We start from the raw sequence: 20,148 nt of genomic DNA, 5'->3' as shown, positions 1-20,148 counted from the left end.
TTCAAATAGCAGCCTATTGCTCTCACTGATTCAATATTTGCACACCAAAAATCACAGGAAAACACCTCTGGAAAAGTAAAGTTAGGCTTTCCCTTAGTTTCTACTATACAAAATATGAGGCCAACAGCAGACAACAGCCAACCACAGCGACTAAGATTAATTGCTATACATGTGACCGAAGTGTTAATAAGCTACTTGCTAAGTGGCAGAGGAAGGAAAGAAGATACAGTATGAGCTCCACATCTTACACCTACACACTTGACAGATCTCTTAAAAATAATTCTGTGCAACATTTTCCGTAAAGGAGACAGGGTGTAGCAGGTAAGGGTCAATGTGACAAAAGACAGAAGAATGTTCTCAAAATGTTATGGCAATCAAGGGCAGCTTGCTGCCTGTTCATAGTTTAAGTGTGTCAGATCCACTGCTGCTTGTGTAGCTGGTTATTAAATTATATTGGACCTCAACTAGCTGAACCATTGCAAATGCTGATATGTGCTTGCAGGCCAGCAGTTAATCTTGCCTAAAATCTAGGTAGAAAGCAGCCCTTGGATCTTAATTCATCTGAAACTAGAGGCAGCACTTTACACAACATATATTTTTGTCTTCTTGAGAGGAGTCTGAAACTCTACAATGTGGGACAAATCTACAAGACCAAGCAGCTATTTAACAAGATTGGAGTGGGAAAAAATAACCACCAAGAGTTTATAACCATGCAGACTGTTACTAGCTTTCACACTGGATTGATGTAAGCTAAGAATAGAGGGATTCCCCCATGTTTTATGCCTGAGTTTCAACATTAATGTTTGTAGGTCTGTACATGGCGCATTTCCACTCCTTTGCTTGTGCACCAATATCAATCAAGTGGGTGCATAACACCAAAGCAGTTACTCTAGAATAACTTTAATTTGTCACAATACACCAGGATATCAAAGACAAAGTAAAGGTAAAGTATTTAGTTTGTGTCTAACATGCAAAAAGCAAAAGGAAAAAAAATTCAGTAGAATCTCTGAAGAGAACCAAGCATTATCAGTTGTCCAAATGTGCCACATGGAAGAAGGTCCCAGAGAAGCAGTCTTCTGCTTGGCTGTTTTCCAGGTCGCCAGCCTTTAACAAGGTTCAAGCTTCATTCTAAATCCAGTGGGCTACTGCAAAGAGAGAGAGTGCAACAGCCACAAGGATAGGCAGGTCTTGGGGAATGGGTGGTGGCACACAGAGATGATCATCCAAAGAGGGGAACTGCATGCAAATTCACAGGCCAGTTGTGCCCCAGATATTATTCTCATAAGCTGCAAAAAAAAGAGGGTTGCACTCTGACTGCATTAAGACAGGATGTGGCAAGATGGCAAAGCTATAAACTATTTCCCTAACATGCTGGTTAAAGAAGTGAATTCTATTTCATCCCAGCATTAGATGGTCATCTGAACAAGGGTCATCTGGAGCTCATTTACACATAAATGAAGTAGCATTTTAATATACTGGCACTGTCCCTGCTCTAGAATTTGTGGAAGGATTAAATAATAGACTCATCAATCCAAATGATGCACTCTCCTTCCTATTAGACCTAAATAGATTTAACCAGAAGAAAAATAGTATCAACGTCTAAAAATACCTGTAATACTATTTATTGAGTGATTATGGTTTTATGTGGGCAAATAAATACATATGAAGGAGAACACACATTACTGTAAATTTCCATTCACCAAAACCTCCCTCTACTGGAAGCCAGCATGTCATGGAGTCAAAGTGTTAGCTTTCCTTGATGTGCTAGTTTTATATACTCAGAGAATCTGAAAAGGTAAAAGCCAGAAGAAAATTTAGGGTAGAAACAGTTTTGAGCATGAAGCATTGAATTTGAATCCTTTGGTGACAGAAAGTGGCCTGGAATTAGAATATAAGCCATTGTGTGAGTTGAGATTGTAGAACAGGGAAAAGTGTGTAACATAATTAAGTCATCAAAGTCAGTCCCGAAATACTTATGCATTATGACTTTGAGAACACAAAGCATGGCTTATATGCATGCTTGAGAGATAAAAACTTCATCTCTTTTAATACATACTCACATATACACACATACACAAACATATGCATTTATATAGCAATATCAGATGTCAGCACAACAGTGTGACAAGTCCTAACCAATGGAATAGGCTGATTTGGGAGTGGAATAGTTCAACAGCTGTCATGAATTACAACCAATGTTTTTATAAAACAAAATTTACAAAGCACACTCCCAAAATCCCTATCTGGCCAGCAGTAAATAGTTCTGAACTATGCATGCAGATTAGGTAAGCACGTTCCTAACAGTTATTTTATTACTTACGCTCCTTCCTCTCGTAGAAGTGCCAGGAATTTTCTCACACGGTACTCAGGATCCATCTTCATAAATTACATGTATTAAAAACACACAGTTAATATACAAACCCTCTCCAGTTAATCACAACAAATTCAATGAACAAAAGGAAAGTTAAAAGAGGCAGTATCAGCTAAACCAAAAAAAGTTTGATCATAGATGGATAGATGGATGGATGGATGGATGGATGGATGGATAGATAAGATAGATAGATAGATAGATAGATAGATAGATAGATAGATAGATAAGATAGATAGATAGATAAGATGGATAGATGGATAGATAGATAGATAGATAGATAGATAGATAGATAGATAGATAAGATGGATAGATGGATAGATAGATAGATAGATAGATAGATAGATAGATAGATAGATAAGATAGAAAGATATATAAGATAGATAGATAGATAAGATAGATAGATAGATAGATAGATAGATAGATAGATAGATAGATAGATAGATGGGTAGATGGGTAGATAGGTAGATGGGTAGATGGGTAGATGGGTAGATGGATAGATAGATAGATTAGATAGATTAGATAGAAAGATCGATAAGATAGATAGATAGATAGATAGATAGATAAGATAGATAGATAGATAAGATAGATAGATAGATAGATAAGATAGATAGATAAGATAGATAGATAGATAGATAGATAAGATAGATAGATGGATAGATGGATAGATGGATAGATAGATAAGATAGATAGATAGATAGATAGATAAGATAGATAGATAAGATAGATAGATAGATAAGATAGATAGATAGATAAGATAGATAGATAGATAGATAAGATAGATAGATAGATAAGATAGATAGATAGATAGATAGATAGATAAGATAGATAGATAGATAAGATAGATAGATAGATTAGATAGATAGATAGATAGATAGATAGATAGATAGATAGATAGATAGATAGATAGATAGATAGATAGATATAATGAAAGAACCAAAGACAGTGCCTGTAGCCTTTCTGCTTCTATTCAAATCATTCCAGCAAAGGCCTGCCAACTTTGGTGCTACTGGTGCGTGCACCCTCTGCGCCTGTCGCGGGCACGCCCGTCAGTGCGAGACTTCGCTTCTGCACATGCACAGCAGGCAAAATCTCATGTGAAGACGCTCAAACGACTGAGATTTTGACGATTTTCCCTTCCGAGCATGCGAAGAAGCAAAAAATCAACGAAAATCACCAAAATCTCACTCGTGTGAGCGTCTTCATGGGAGATTTTGCTTGCTGTGCATACACAAAAGCCAAATCTCGCATGTGCACACGCATGCGCGCATCGGGGGCACGCAGCTACACAAGCATCCTCAAAATCGCTACCAGAACGTAGCCCCTTACCCTTCCAGTAGTGGGCCATCCCTGCCTCATTCCCAATTTGATGTTGGGAAACATTGCCTGGCTTCAGAAGCAGCCGACAGTCATGTACTAATTCAATATTGTCAGAAAAAGAGAATTAAGCAGATATATGACTATTCTGTAATTCCCGTATTCAGCCCAAAAATTTACAAAAAAGAACTGCATGCTGAAATATTAAACCATGCAGATCTTTGCAGTTGCTAAAATAGATTTCAGCAGGCAACGAACATATTCATATAACATACTAAGCCATGAAAAGGATTAAGGGCAAATACACCAGGCTAGTTCTTCCTGGTTCCTCCCATGGACTGGGAAGCTGTGTCAATTCTACAGCTTCTATTTGCTCCCCATGTTTTTTTGGCCATTGGGAAAAAACAAAATTAACATTCGTTTTTCTTAAACAAAAGAGCCTGCTGCAAAACCTGCTATATTCATGATTGCAGATCTACTATTCAGTTTTTGCCTATTTTCAAATCCAATTTCGAACGCTAAGGAGTATGTCTAATAAAAGGATAAGAATGATAGGACTATAAAAAATATAAAATAAACTCTTTTCCATGACTCAGCTCCTATTTCCTTGTTAGCTAGAAAAGAAAGAGGGAACACAACATAATCTTTTCTTTATCATATCTCTCATTCCATTCTGTAACTCTTTCCCTTTGAATTCTCTTTAAATATTAAATCAAGGCACCAAAATGCAGAATCAGTCAGAGGTATCTTCCTACGGCAATAAAAAGAGTGAAATTGGACATCACCAGACCAGAGTCAAATGGCACAGGTCTCTGCCTATTACACTTTAATAGGTGTGAGCAATAAGTTACTGACTTTTGCCTATAGCTATGAAAATAAAGAGACAAGGGAAAGAGAGGAAAAAGTAATCTAGAAAAATGACTTTGTACCCTCAGGTGACATCCAGTCAAAGGAGATCCCAAGCCTTATACAAGTTTCAACAGAATTGCAAAGAACAAGTCACTCAGAAGGGAGTGGGGAAGCGTTTATAATACAGTGACGAATTGCATACTTCTTGGCTTATATTTAAAAGCTGTCTGAAAAAGAGGTAAAAAGCTTTCATCTATAGTTACACCAGCTGATTAGCAGGCATCAGTCTTGGAGAGGTATAAAATTGCCCATATACATCTCTGCTATTAATGCATATCTGACCTTCATTTCCATTTGACTGGCATATTTATACCGAAGCTAAGAGATGTAAACTTCGGCTAGGTTTATTAACTACCGTATTTTTCCAGACTGTAAGACTCATCGATGTATAAGATGCACCAAGATTTCAAAGAGGTAAATAAGAAAATGAAAGATTTTGTCCTCTACAAACCCTTTGCACGTCCTGTGTTTGGGGCATGCAGAGTGTTCTTGGGGGCTTGAGGAAGGCAAAAACACTCACGTTTTTGCAAAAAAATGGCCTGTTTTTCACCCATTTTTGCAAAAAAAAACCAAACAAACAAGGCATGCAGAGGGATTTGGAAGCCTGCAGAGTACTCCTAGGGGCTGGAAGAAGGCAAAAACACCCCCGTTTTTGCAAACTTTAGTAGAAACTAGATCCCTAAAGTCTGACTCCTAATATATTCCCTTTTGCATGACAGATGCAACAATTTACTGACGTTTCCTGCTACCTGGAAATTAGTCTCAATAAATTTGGGGGGGGGGGGGGGGTTAGAGAATGCAAGCAACCCATATATCTAGCTTAGATATGGGCCAGATGTGACCCTCCAAACATATCTTTCTGCTCTTGCCAACTATATGCAACATTAAAAAAATGATAAGGAACACTTAAAACTGCAAACCAATGAAGTTCTGGAAAACCACACCTTTTATTTTCTTGACTTGATCTAAGGGCAAAAGCATTTTACCTGCAGTGACATCTCAATCAACATCAGCAGCTTCTTGATGCCAATCCAGACCTTCTTCCCTTTGACGTTCTGAGCGATAGTGCTGCGTTCCTTGTCTTTGAAGACACTCAGGAGCTAGAAGTTGGAAAAAGAAAATTACCTACATTGTAAGGAAACCCAATCGAAGGAATGGGTGGGATTTGGTTAACTCTGGACTCCATTTTCTTCTTATATAGCAGGGGTTTTTACATTAACTACTTAAAGGATAGGCCAACTAGAAATTATTATTTCAGTTGATGTTCAAAACCTCTGCTCCAGACAGAAGCAGATCAAATTAAAAGGGAAATGTGGACATAGATACTGTTGTCTTCTTCACCTTGTTTTACCTTGTTCTATTATTTTTTTCAAGCATTTATGTAAACATGACACAATGCAAACACAGATATCATAACATTTAGAAGAGATTCCTTCCTATATAATGTAAGGGGAAACCAAGTCTCTTTTGAAATGTTGTTAATTTTAACTAACAAGTTGTGAATAAGTTAAGAGTTAGACTATCACAATCAGCAACTTCTAAAATCAATGGGGATTAATAACAAACTGTCACTTTGCTGCAATTACTAAATCCAACTACTAAGAACTATATAGTACGACATTATAAACAAAAATCCTAATTTAAATGGAAATACTAATATTAATTGTAAATGTTGCAATAAGTTGATCTAATTAAACCATTAGTTCAATTATTGTTTTCAATAATTTCAGTTTAAATAAAACCATCAGTACCTGGGATAATTATCTCTACAATCAATTACACGATTCAAAAGATATTAATTACAAAACAGCAGCTGTATCTTAAATATATATACAATGCAATTTGATTAATTCTAGAATCTTCAGAATCAAGAATCTATAGCTATATATTGCATAGAAGCAGCTTTCACTGCTTACACAAAAACATTTGGACATTATAGGACCTTTTAAAATAATGATCTGCAGACTTAAGCAGCATTTTTGGGCAAGGAAACTCAACTACTGGTAACTTTCCTTCGGAAATATTTTCATTTCAGCTTGTAACTGTTCATATATTTTAGATGGCAATTATTTCTTAATAATCATGGACAGAAGAAATATTTATTGCCACTTCTACTCTTCATTCCAAGATAAAGTTCTGTTTTTCTAAGATAAAGTTATATTTCCACTCCTAAATATTGTTGTAGAAAGATGGCCTTGACAGAGATAGCAAGATCTGTTGGCTAGGCAAAAAGGGAGGAAATCTAAAACTGCTAGATAATATTCGGAAGTAACTCAGACAGACAACTCCCTAATTCACAAAGTAGTGGGTGATGCAGAACATAACCAAGCTTAATAAAAGTAGCTTCAGCATCCTTGTAAAGGATATTTCCTGGTATAGGCTACCTAGTAAGGATTACAAAAAAAAAAAAAAGATCCACAGACTCAATTTGTCTAGAACGCCAAAGAAATTGGATTCTTTTTTCAAATTCCTTCCTCCAGGACATACTAGTAATCTCCTCACCTCCAGGGCCTCCATGAGATGATCACCACTAGCAATGTTGGGAATATGGATAGTAGTGCTAAATGCATCCAGCATCTCCATTTCCTGCAGGACATCTTTGCGACTAGTAGTACCAATAATCAAGAGCTTGCGACCCTAAATGTTAATTAAAAAATGGGAAGATAAAGGTAAATAAAATTAAATAATTTTGGAAATTACTTAAATAACTCTTTGACTTTCATCATTTCTTATCAGTAGTTGGCAGCTTGGTAAACTCACCCTGCTGGACCAGTTCAGTGCTCCAAATCACTTTTTTTACAGTAAGGCAAGTCACATAAAGCCAGGAAAGCCAAGAGAGGACTTAAAATCAATGGTTTCTCAAATATTGTGTTTTTTAAAATAGGTAAGCATGGAAATACCACTTTCTTACCAATGACAGTAGCTTTTGATAGACTCCATGCATTGTAACTCTTTAAAAAAAACTTTAAATGTTCTTTCCAAGAAATCTGAAAACTACTATGACTTATGGAAGACAATATCAAGGGAATTATCTACATTATTGTTAAATTATACTTTCTAGATTTCTTTTGGAATAAACCACTACAGTTAAGCTATTACAGATTTGTAGCATAGCTTGGATTAGGTTACTAGTATAGTATAAAAAAAGAAAGCGTATGAAAAGTATCTAATTGTCAGATTCATCACTGATCTTGCCTGGATTTCCAAATACTTATGTCACTCCTAAGTAAGATGTTCACTTACTGGTAGATACTGTCTGAAAAAATACTAATAAGGCATTAAAGCAAAATTAATTCTTTAACTGAAACTAAGTTTTAAGTTTAGGTTTTATTGGATTTATAGGCCACCCAATTTCTGACGGACTCTGGGCAGCGTAGAATAATAAAAAGTATACATTTAAGATTCCAATAAAACAGTCAATTAAGAAAATATAAAAGTAAGTAATTAAAATTTGTATTCATTTACCATATTTTTTGTAATATAAGATGCACCGGAATATAAGATAGTTTTGGGGAAGTAAACAAGAGAAAAAGGCCTCTACCTCCCAGCAATTTCTGTGCATGTGTACCTGACCCATAGAAATAGCAAAGAATTGGAGAACTGTACATTATGGCAGTATATTAATCCCATAAGGTTTTCTTAAATGTAATCACACTAACTCCTCCCAATTATTTAAATAGATCTACTCCAAACATGACTAAATCCAGGTTTAACTCAGCTGCTTTATTTTAATACTAATACTTAATAACACTAAAACAGGACATTTCAGATTGTACTTTTACAGATCTTAAAAACTGATGTGGTTTTCTAGAAGTATTCTATTCTATTTAAAAGATACAATAGCACTGGACCTCTTCAGATCAAGCATTTATCTTAAAAGGCTTCTTCATTTTGTTTTGTCTAGAGCAATAATAAAGCAGTATTTAAAAAAATAAGTCTAATAATTTGAACATTCTGGCATTTATAGTTACAGTGGTACCTCTACTTAAGAACGCTTCTACTTAAGAACTTTTCTTGATAAGAACCGTGTGTTCAATATTTTTTACCTCTTCTTAAGAACCATTTTCTACTTAAGAACCCGAGCCCGGAAAAATTTCCCAGGAAATTAGAGAGTGGCATGAAGGCCCGGCCAGTTTCCTGCCATTCCCCCTTTAATCCCGACCATCTCAGGCTTTTCTGGGCTGCCAGGGGAGCCTTTCGGTGGCGCCCAGAACGAACGGAGCATTTTCCTTTCTCTGGGAGCTTGGAGAGGGAATAAACCTCTGCCAGCGCCCAGAGAAAAGAAATACACCCTTCACTCTAGGCAGCGACTGTCCTCCTCCTCTTCTTCCTCCTCCTCCATCCATCCAAATTCTGAGCTTTTATTTCTTTCTTAATGGGTTTGCACGCATTATTTGCTTTTACGTTGATTCCTATGGGAAAAATTGCTTCTACTTACAAACTTTTCTACTTAAGAACCTGGTCATGGAATAAATTAAGTTCTTAAGTAGAGGTACCACTGACTTACCTCCTTGCAGCAAAAAACAAACAACCTGCTTCAGCAGTTTGATTAGCACAAGAAAATAAAATTCTGTCTTTGCCTCTCCCTCTAGCAATTTGCCTCTGTGCAGCTTTAGTTTCACTTTCATTTTAGCACTGGGCTTACTGGCAACTTCAATCAGCTAAGTGTTGGGAGGCAGATAATCAATGGCTTGTGCTAATCAGGCTCTGGTGCTGTTTGCTGCAAAGATGTAAATTGCTGGCAGACAGGGTGGGGATGGCTGGATGGGGCTACATTTGGTATATAAGATGCACCCAAGTTTTTACCCTCTTTTGGAGGGTTAAAAGGTGCATCTTACACTCCAAAAAATACAGTAATTACATTTCTTTAGCGCTCAACATCTAAAACACTGTGGGAAGTTCCCCAAGTAAATGATTTTGTAGTAAATACTGTTCACTAAATTGGCAGACATGCTATTTATGTTCCCTTTCACTGTTCTTAAAAGTTAGCGGAGCAGTTGGTTTTCCCCATAAATTTATTTCCATCCTTCTGATTCTTTTGAGTCACTCCAGTGCTTGAACTAACCTCTGGCAAGATCAATCTGATTAAGCACAAAAAGTGGTGAAATATGTAAAAGAAAAAAAGTTTTGTCAGCTGCTGGAAGTAGAGAAAGCTATGCTTTTAAAGCCATAAAGCAATTATTATGATGAAAGATGGAGCCCACCCAGGAAATAAGTTTGCATTGCCAACTAGAAGGTCATGAAGTTTAAATGGTGAGATGGATATCAAACACAGACATAAAAATGTACTTCCAGACAAATCTTTCATTTGAAGTAGGAAAACAATTAAGGCGCTAAAGTATTAAATAATATCATTTTCCAGCTCAAATGGACAGATACTGCAGTTCCTTCAGCCAGGGTGGGTTGGCACTAGAAACCAGGTTCTGGCCCACTCTCAGATACAGAAGTCCTATGAATGACCTTGGTCCAGTCATTCCTTTTCAGCCCAACCTGCTTTGCAATATGGTTGCTTAGAGAAAAACAGGATAGGATGCTATTTATGTTCCCTTGAACTTTTGTACAAAAGGCAAGATACAATTCTAACAAACAAGGTGGTGTCAAGTGCCTAAGAAATCAGGAGATTCAAGCAGTTGAAATAAGTATAAAGATGTATTTAAGGTCAGCTCTCTTCAAGAATCTGACCAAGTGACCATTAAGGGAATGTGTGGGAATTAAGAAAGGAGTTCAAGGTGGCCTGGACTTAGATCTCTTGTACCCTCTCGGGCTCAGCCTGGTCATTTCCTTTAGGAGGCAACTAATGAGTTTAAACTAAAACTCATTAGGTAAAATGAAACGGTAGCCCTAGCAGATATCAGAGTTTGGAGTCCTGGTGCTTTCTAAGCTTTGTTGTTTCCCTGCAAACATCTCAGTATCCAAATAGGTAACATCTTCAGTGCAAAAAGGAAGGGTAGGAACAAAATGCAGGTGCAGTGCAATAAATAAGTGCAGTGGACCATACTTCCTCATTCTCCAGATATCCTAATTGCCCATTTATTGCATCAAATAAGACGAAACATTTCCTTTCTTAAAAATCACACTTAAAAAAATCAAACCATGATTGGCATTGCCATTTTTCCAAATAGAAGAAATTTAAAAAGAATTGCAATTATTTGCAATTTTTGACTCCCCAGATTTTAGCCAAATTGTTCAAGAGTAGCAAAACAATCTGGCTCGAAAATTGGCCAATATATGGACAAGAGTTTTTATTCTCCCCTTTCAGCAAAAACATTAACTGTGAAAAACTGACAACTTATTTTGAAAAATCATTTTATTGGATTTTTTGTAAAGATGTATAAAATCTGGGCTAAAGTAGCAATAGCCATTAAATAAAATTTCTGAAAACTCAAGATTTTAATTATTCAACAGAACATATTAATATCCTTTTTTTGGTGGGGAAAGCAAACAAATGCCACCTCTCCAATTCAGGTGAATTCATAACAAAGGAAGCTTAATGTGATTCTTTCCCGTCAGCATTCAATATTTAAAAAGTAAATAATTACCATCTGACAATTACACACGCACACACGCACACACACACAAACACACATGGAAATTTGTAGGATAAATATAGGGATGGTGCCTTAAGCAGGCCCATTCAGAAGATCCCCCAAAACAGTTTGCTGAGTTTTTCATAACACTACCAAAATTGTCAATCTAGCTTAAGGGGGGGAAAAGGCGGGGAGAGCAGAAGAGAGGGATACAACACTGGGCTTTTACCCTCTAAGTCTAATTGTTAGTTTTTTCACAGGAACCAGCAGGGAACCCCATGTGAAGCCTCTGTGGGGTTCCCGAGCAGAGCATCCAATGCCTTGTGTGACTCTGCATGTAGATGAAGGAAGCCTTTTGGGCTGCTGGGCTGTTACTGCTCCTTTCTCAGAGAAATGCTTTTTTCTCTGGCTTGGCTCCCTGCTGCGCCAGCGCTTTTCAATCTTCCTCTCTCCTTTCCCTCCCCCACCCCTCCGTGCTTGTAAAAAAAATCCTCTTCCCTCATCTCTCTCCTCTTTGCAAAACCCATGGAAACATGGAAAAATAAGAGAGCTCAGCAATGTGGAATTATTTTTTTCCTTTTATTTTGGAAAACCTACATTAATTTTAAAAAATCTGTATAAGAGAATATAAGAATACATGGATATAGAGCACTTGTAGGGAGGGAAAGAATTGGATATTTCTTTCTTTCTCTGAATGGATTTTACAAAGCTAAAGGATATGCCACATTTATCTATCTATCTATCTATCTATCTATCTATCTATCTATCTATCTATCTATCTATCTATCTATCTATTTCATTTGACTTGTATGCCGCCCAATCCCGAAGGACTCAGGGCGGCTCACAACAGTATAAAATTACAATAACAATAGCAATAACAATAAAAAGAACTCAAGGAAAAAAAGAGCAATATCTAAAATCCTAATTAAAACTTAAAAAAACAATTCAATAATCATTAATCAATAAGTACTAATCATTCATACCAAATTCAAATATATGGGCAGGCTAGGGGTTGATTTAGGGGTGGCTGAGGAATTCTGGAAATTGAAGTCCAGGCATCTTTTTATTATTATTCTTATTTTATTAATTTTTCAAATTTTACATAACATTTTTGAGCAGATCTACAACCTTTTATATACACTGTATAAATGATGTCTGTCTGTCTACACACACAGTGGAAAACTGATACCTTTAGATTCAAAACCAGGAGCCGCACACCAGGGTGAGTCCCAATTTTTAGCCCAGCTTGTGTCCACCTAGCAGTTCAAAAGCATGCAAATAGAAGTAGATAGGTACCACTTTGGTCATAGGGTAACAACATTCCATGCTGACCACATGACGACCAAAAATGCTTTCAGACAAAGCTGGTCCTCTCAGCCCAGAAACAGGGCTAAGCACTGCACCCTAGAGTCAGATATGATTGGATAGGGACACACACGGACACACAGATGCACATAAATAGGAAGTACAGATCTACCTCTATAGAAAGCAGAAATACCTCCCTGGTTAACTGTTTGAATTTTTTTATGGTTATCACCAATGCAAATGGGGATAATCTTCCTAACTAAATTTTTAGAAAGGTAGATTTTAATTGTTAGGATCCATTCTGAAATCAAATTTAGCTATCTCCTCCCCGAGATCTGGCATGTTGAAAGAGCCGGGGTGGTGCAGCAGGTAGAGTGCTGTACTGCAGGCCACTGAAGCTGACTCTAGATCTGTAGGTCAGCGGTTCAAAATTCATCACCAGCTCATGGTTGACTCAGCTTTCCATCCTTCCGGGGTGGGTAAAATGAGGACCCGGATTGTGGGGGCAATATGCTGGCTCTATTAAGAAGTGCTATTGCTAACATGTTGCAAGCCGCCCTGAGTCTAAGGAGAAGGGCAGCATAAAAAAAATTTGAATGAATGAATGAACGAACGAACGAACGAACAAACAAACGAACAAACAAACAAACAAATGCTCCTACCCTTCTAGCCTTTTAAAAAGCCATAAAGACCTTGATTTTTCCATAAGCATTGAGGTAGCATATGCCTAGAGCCTAAGAAAGCTATCTGTTGCATGTGAATGGTATAGTGTACTTCAGGGGCCAGTGTTTAAATCAATGTTTTTATAAATCATGTTTTTTTATTCTTCATCACTGTTTATAAGCCATGCAAAATTATTGATACATAGCATGGATATCTATGTTAATCTAATAAATAAAGCTTGAAAGCCCTTCTACAGCAGCTTCATAATGACGTTACCATACATATCAACACCTCTACAAGCATGCCAGTGTGCAGAATAACTTATGTTGCATTATTTTCCTCACTAATACCTCAGAACTCAGAAATACTATTTTTCTCCTTTATATATATATATCCAAACAATTAGATAAAACAGAAAGACAAATTGCTTTCCCATTCAACACAAAATATAAAACTCTTCTAATTTGAAAGGACAAAAAATGCTGCTCTGTAAATACTTCACCTCTTTTATATGAAATTGTTTCCTTGCTCTTTAAAGGCCTTTGGTCTCAGATGAGCACATAGCTCAGTTTACTGTTGTGGTTCAGTCTGGGACCCCTCCGGGAATGGCTGACCTTCTGTCGGTTTCCAGCTCAGAGGGAGAGGCTGAGGAACAGGAGGTGCAGACTGACGAGGAAGAGGAATCCCAGGCTGGAGAAGAAGGACAGCCAGAGTCCCACCAGGGGGAGCTCTCCCCAGCAAGCAGCCTGGATTCCTTAGGGGAAAATGCTCAAGACATCATAGATATGCGACAAAGGAGAGCTAATCAGAGACGGACTCAATTGGCTAGGTATTTCCAGCATTAGGGGTCACAGCTGGGTTTGGGTGTGGTGCTCTTGGGAAAGGATAAAAGGCAGACCCACCCTTCCTGGCTTGTGGAGTTTTATCTTGGAGATTCGTGAGACCTGTCTGTGAACTTTGGTGGCTTACAATCCTGGTTTGTGCCTTGGACTATTGAAACCTTGGGGGGGGGGGGTGCCAGCAAGAAGCTTATGGTATTGACTGGACATCAGGACCCTGCTGTAACGTATTATAGCCTGTCTGTTGTGAAGACAGGTTTTCCTTTGTGCTTATTTTTTCCAGCTATAAAATACTTTTGGCTTTTACCAGAGTGTCTGGCTGTTTTTTCAGTTGGTGTTGAGGTCTGGGAAAACCCAGACAGAACAGTTTACAAACATTTTGTCTTGTTGCAAGACAGGATACTTACTTGAGGTGGTGCTTTTTTCAACAGCACCAGAAGGGCCTGTAACACCAGGTTGGAGAAACGTGGCCCAATTGGAACATAATCTGAAAGTTTAAGATAACAAAATAATATACATATTTAAACAGCCCATGGAAAGTCATACAGAATGGTAACAAGTTCAAACATTGTTCCATTTCAGTTTGGAGATCGGGCCAGTTATACGCTTTCAAATATGGTATTAAAGTAACTAATGGCTCCAATTCCTTTTCAGCCCTACTGCAGCCACCCCAAATTGGTTAATATCAAGTAATACCAATAAGGAAACTAGCTGTGATAACAGTGAATCTTTGAGTTGACTCTCATGACCCAACCATCCTTCTTCTAGTGCTGTGTTACCTTCTCCTCTAAATAATGAAAGGTGAATACAAACTCCATCATCTACGTCCGTATAAACCTCTTCCACAGTGCTACCTCTGTATACAAACTCAAGCACACAAGGCCCAAGAGCTCTTTTTTTCATAGAAAACCAGGGTTTTGACTTAAGATCATCTGTTCTTCACAGATATTCCCTTTAGAGGCATTCTCACCAAGAAGCCGTTCAATGTCGTCCACTACCACGCAGCTGAGCTGAGATTTGTAAGCATCCTCAAAGATCTAAATACCAGAAAAAAGAAGTAAAAAAGCATTTTCTTAATAGCGTCAAGTAAACAACAACAACAATAATAATAACAACAATAACAACAACAATAATAATGATAGGTTTTGCCACTTGGAACTTAAGATTTTATTTTTTACCAAATTCAAGTATTTTAGTTTAACTTGTTTTTTAAAAAAACTCTTTAACTGAAGTTATAACACTACGATGGGAGAAACTTATTCCTGCACATTCTAAAATTAGAGAAATTTTTAATAGATAGCTAGTAATTTTGTTTTCCTCCTTTGAAGAGTTCATTACATATTTGAAATTTTTGAATAAAACTGCCCCCAGTCACAAAAGTCAAGTTCCACAAAACTTGTCTGGGGTCTTCCCAAGCATTTCAGTTTAATATCTTACATAGGCTAGATTTATTATTCTATGTGACTAACCATAATTATCATTATTCACTCTGACAACATTCAGGGAATAACAGTGAAATTCAAGATATTATTCTACTGAAAATGATTTTTTCCCTGTGTTGGAAATACTGTATTGAACAACATTATAACACTGAAAATAAAATAAGAATTGATATTAAGCTAAAAAAAAAAAGACATCCCCCTAGCAGTTCAGAGAATAGCTGTAAAAGACTATTCTAACTATCTATTGCACTTCAGATTTTGTTCACATGGGTCTTTTTCATTAAATATGACCAACAGAATTGATACCCTCTCTTCTCCCCCTCCCCAAAACCTAATTTGCAGTAAAGTAAGTTGAAGTTGATGCAAGTAAACATCCAGCATCCTTTATTCCACAGACACTTTGTTTTGATGCATGACTGTCATTATTTTTTCTAAATAATAAAATAAATGAAAATGGCATGGAGATCACAATTTCTATCCTTTATAAGTTAAAAATCATTATTGGATTTCTGTGATTTTTCAGGCAAACTATTTACTGTTTGAATATAAAGAAGTACTGTTTGTCTGTTTCAAAAGGCAGATTCAAAAGCCCAACCTTTTAAGATTATAATGCAAATCCCCAAATGTGCACCTAGTGCAGCTTTAAGATGAGAACTAGGGATTACAAGTATAGAAACAATGCCTAGATTATCTTTAATAATTTTTAAATCTAATATTTAATACAATAGCCTGATTAACATGGGTAACTTCCAAACTAAGAAAATATATTCATTAGAGAAAAACTAGAAATCTATGGCTTCTCTAATGAGGATGGGATTTGACCGAGCAAAAAGTTTCCTGAAGAGTCACTGACAAAAGTTGGCAACCAGATATTAGTTTAGCACTAAAGATAAAAGATAGTCTTCTAGCACCATAGCAGTCTGTTATTGATAACTCTTAATAAATAACAGAGATCACAAAACATTTGTTCTGATTAGATTCGATGCAGTCTCTCCAACAGTTATTGACCGCAAGTATAAAAAATTCCTTTCCATGAATAATTTTGACAGTGACCTCACTGTCCCGCTGTCGCACTCAAAAATTTGCAAACATTTGGAGGAAACATTTGTTTGTTTGTTTATTAAATTCACATACCACTAATTTCTCCGGTAAGATGATTCTGGGTGACTTACAGATCATAAATAAAAGAAAACATTTAAAAATGTAAAATTATGCAAATTAAAAAAGTTAAAACTATGGGGGGAAAACCCCCAAGAATCAAATGATAGATGGTACAGGGATGGGGTTTTCATACTCTGTTAGCCATCTCCAGCAGTGTGAACTCGCCCACAATAACTGACAAAACCAAGTTGTAATACCCTTCTAAAAGGCCAAAAGGGTGCGTGCAGTTTTCACCCGCAGTGGTTGAATGTTCCACAGAGTTAAGACCAAAGTAGAAAACAATCTTCTCTTTGGCCCAACCTTTTGGAATTTCTTGGCAGATACATCTCTTCTGTTGGCCCAAGAGGGGCAGGCTAATGCTACTGGGGTCATCTGACCACTCCTCAAGGGTAATACAAAAAGTATTTGATTGCAGTTATTTCTTTAAAGCAATCCCATGTGCTATAAAATTCTGATATCCCTTAACCTAATATTTCATAGCACATTTTAAGGCAATAATTGCAGCCATCCTTTAACTGTGATTTTTTTGGGGAGGCGTGGGGGGTACCAATATTTTTAGCAAGGTTATGCATTCACAACAGAGAAGAATCACATTAAAGGTGGTTGATAAGTTAAGAAGCAATCTCGCTCATGCATTTTCCTTCCTCCTTCCCCATCTTTTAACTATAATTCTATTTTTTATTTTAATTTCCATTTTTATTGCTTGAGTAATATTTATCTTTTATGATTTTAATCTTTTAATGCTGAAAGCAACCCAGAATCACTTCAAAAGAAGATGGGTGGTAAGTAAGTAAATAGATAAATAAATTTTAGCTTTTTGAGTATCTTTTCCTTTGCTACATTAATTTTCATCCTCATTTTTCTCAGATTCTGATTTGAATTCAAAGAGACATAGCTAATTTGTAAACATATTTAATAAACTGTTAAACATATAACAGTGGAGGAAAATGATTTAGTAATATATCAAAAAAATGATTAGTAAAGAAAACAAGTTAATAGTTATACCTTCTTAATTGCCTGGCACTTGGCAGTTTCTGAAAAGCCAATCATCTTATCAGGAGAGCAGATCTTGATGAAGGGGAAATTAGATTCCTCTGCAATCTTTGCAGCTAAAGCTGTTTTTCCACTATGTGGGGGACCTGTTGACAAAAAATAGTACAGGGATAGACAAAAGGAATAGCATGTCTTGCCAATCTTAAAAAGGTGAAGTTTCTCCGTGAAAACTGAGTGCCCATGGAAAATATGGTCTCTTCATTTGGCTGAAACTTACATGAACTTTCATGTTCTTAAAATAGCTATGAATCTAGAATCTTCATGGAGAAACAAGTCATTTTTAATACCATACCATGTGCTAACCTCAAGAAACTTCAGTAAGTTGCTCTCTGATGCATTGGCTCTTAGGACAGAACAGCTTGAAGATATCCAAAGGATATACAGAATAATTTTGAAATTTCTTAAATGTGTGGGGTCAGGAGTGGAGATGGTACAGAATGTCTCAAAATGTTATCCATTCATCTAAGCATCAGAAATTGTAGTCGGGGGTTTGAAGCTAACATCTCCAACTATCACTAAACAACACTGTAAACAATGTTACCTCTATTTTTTTCCCGGTGTGTGCGGAAAAGTATAGTGTCTGAGCAGCACATTTTCATGCCTGAGCACCTGAATTTTTTTCACAGATGTCATATTGGGGAAGGTTGTTGAGAAGGTGATATCACTCCAGTTCCAATGGTCCTTGGATGAAACCGATTATCTGGGACCCTCAACAGTCAGGATTCAGACCCGTCTACAGCATGGAAACTGCTTTGGTCATGCTGATGGATGATCTCTGGCAGGCCCAGGATAGGGGTTTATCCTCTGTCACGGTGCTCCTTGACCTCTCAGCGGCTTTCGATACCATCGACCATGGTATCCTTCTGCATTGACTGGAGGGGTTGGGAGTGGGAGGCACTATTTTACGGTGGTTCTCCTCCTACCTCTCCGGTCAGTCACAGTCGGTGTTAGTGGGGGATCAGAGGTCAGCTCCTAGGTCCCTCCCTTATGGGGTTCCTCAGGGGATCAGTCCTCTCCTCCTTACTATTTAATATCTATATGAAACTGCTGGGTGAGATCATCTGAGGACCCAGGGTGAATTGTCATTAGTATGCTGATTATTATTATTATTATTTTATTATTATTTATTAGATTTGTATGCCACCCCTCTCCGAGGATACTCAGCTATACATCTCCACCCCATGTCCACTTAGTGAAGCAGCGGAAGTGATGTGTCGGTGTCTGGAGGCTATTAAGGTCTGGATGGGTTCTAACAAGCTTAAGCTCAATCCCGACAAGACGGAGTGGCTCTGGGTGCTGCCTTTCAAGGACGCTTCCATCTGTCTGTCCATCCCCCTCGGGGGGGGGGGGATTTTTGACCCCCTCAGAGAGGGTTCACAACTTGGGCATCCTCCTCGATCCACAGCTGACTTTAGAACATCATCTTTCGGCCATGGCGAGGGGGCATTTACTTTACTCACAGTGACTCATGCCCTTATCACCTTGAAGTTCGACTACTGCAATGCTCTCTACAGAGGGCTACCTCTGAAGAGAGTTCGGAAACTGTAAACTGTGCAACATGCAACCCCGCGAGCAGTCATGGGGCTACCCAGACATGTACATATCTCTCCAACACTCTGCGGACTGCATTGGCTGCCAATTCAAAGTGTTGGTTATGACTTATAAAGCTCTACATGGCATTGGGCCAGAATACCTACTGGACTGCTTTTTTGCTGCATGAATCCCAGCGATCGGTCAAGTCCCACAGAGTTGGCCTTCTCCAGGTCTCGTCAACTAGACAATGTTGGTTGGTGGGGCCTAGGGGAATAGTTTTCTCTATGGGGGGCCCGGCCCTCTGGAATCAACTCCCCCCGGAGATGCGTAGTACCCCCATCTTCCTCGCCTTCCGCAAAAGTCTTAAGACTCATTTATGCCGTCAGGTTTGGGGCCATTAAATTCTTGCCCCTTGGCCGATGAATGTGTTGAGAGAAAGTTGATTGAATGGGAATGACTGTTTTTAATGGCTTTGGGTTTTTAAAAATTTTATATTCAATTAATTGGAACTGAAATGCTATATATTGTTTTATTATATGTTGTAAGCCGCCCCGAGTCCTCGGAGAGGGGCGGTATAAAAGTCCAATTAATAAAGAAATAATAAATAAATATTCAAACATTATTTGAGAGGAAGATAGTGTTGCAGTAGATATTTTTTTCTGAGTTTAGTTCTAATATCCTACAAATATCTCCCTACAATAAATTATTTATAAGAAAGTAATTTATTTTTATTTATAAATAAAAATAAATGTTCTGCCAGAATTTTAAAAAGCTGATGTGAGAAGCAATTTTGCAGCTTTAAAATAGCTTCAACCATGACACTTTTACAAACGCAAGCTTCTATTTGCCATTTTCCTCAACCAGACACTTCAACTGCTTTTCTCCAGCCTCTCCCCCACCCCCACCCCGGGTTTTAGCTGTAGTTGCGAAAACAAGTATTTAAGAAGGAATACAGTGTTCCCTCGCTTTTCGCGGGGGATGCGTTCCGAGACCGCCCGCGAAAGTCGAATTTCCGCAAAGTAGAGATGCGG

At 37.6% G+C, this 20,148-nt stretch overlaps 1 protein-coding gene across 2 annotated transcripts in view; it reads right to left on the bottom strand.

Moving 5' to 3' along the window:
* Nucleotides 1–868: 868 nt before the first annotated feature.
* Nucleotides 869–20,148, bottom strand: part of NSF (N-ethylmaleimide sensitive factor, vesicle fusing ATPase) — an 81,302-nt gene continuing 62,022 nt past the window's right edge. Inside the window, exons 15-21 of one of the 2 annotated variants that reach the window (XM_070767280.1) lie at nt 17,537–17,670; nt 14,899–14,965; nt 14,336–14,415; nt 7,097–7,231; nt 5,581–5,694; nt 2,321–2,376; nt 869–1,286 (exon numbers count right to left, since the gene is read on the bottom strand). In XM_070767280.1, the coding sequence (XP_070623381.1) occupies nt 1,280–1,286; nt 2,321–2,376; nt 5,581–5,694; nt 7,097–7,231; nt 14,336–14,415; nt 14,899–14,965; nt 17,537–17,670 (593 nt within the window). In that variant the 3' untranslated portion in view covers nt 869–1,279. The remainder of the gene's footprint in view (nt 1,287–2,320; nt 2,377–5,580; nt 5,695–7,096; nt 7,232–14,335; nt 14,416–14,898; nt 14,966–17,536; nt 17,671–20,148) is intronic. The other variant, XM_070767279.1, reaches the window with a different exon arrangement.

This window comes from Erythrolamprus reginae, chromosome Z, assembly GCF_031021105.1.
Source record: "Erythrolamprus reginae isolate rEryReg1 chromosome Z, rEryReg1.hap1, whole genome shotgun sequence".
Lineage (NCBI taxonomy): Eukaryota > Metazoa > Chordata > Lepidosauria > Squamata > Dipsadidae > Erythrolamprus > Erythrolamprus reginae.
This window is presented reverse-complemented; position numbering and strand designations above follow the sequence as displayed.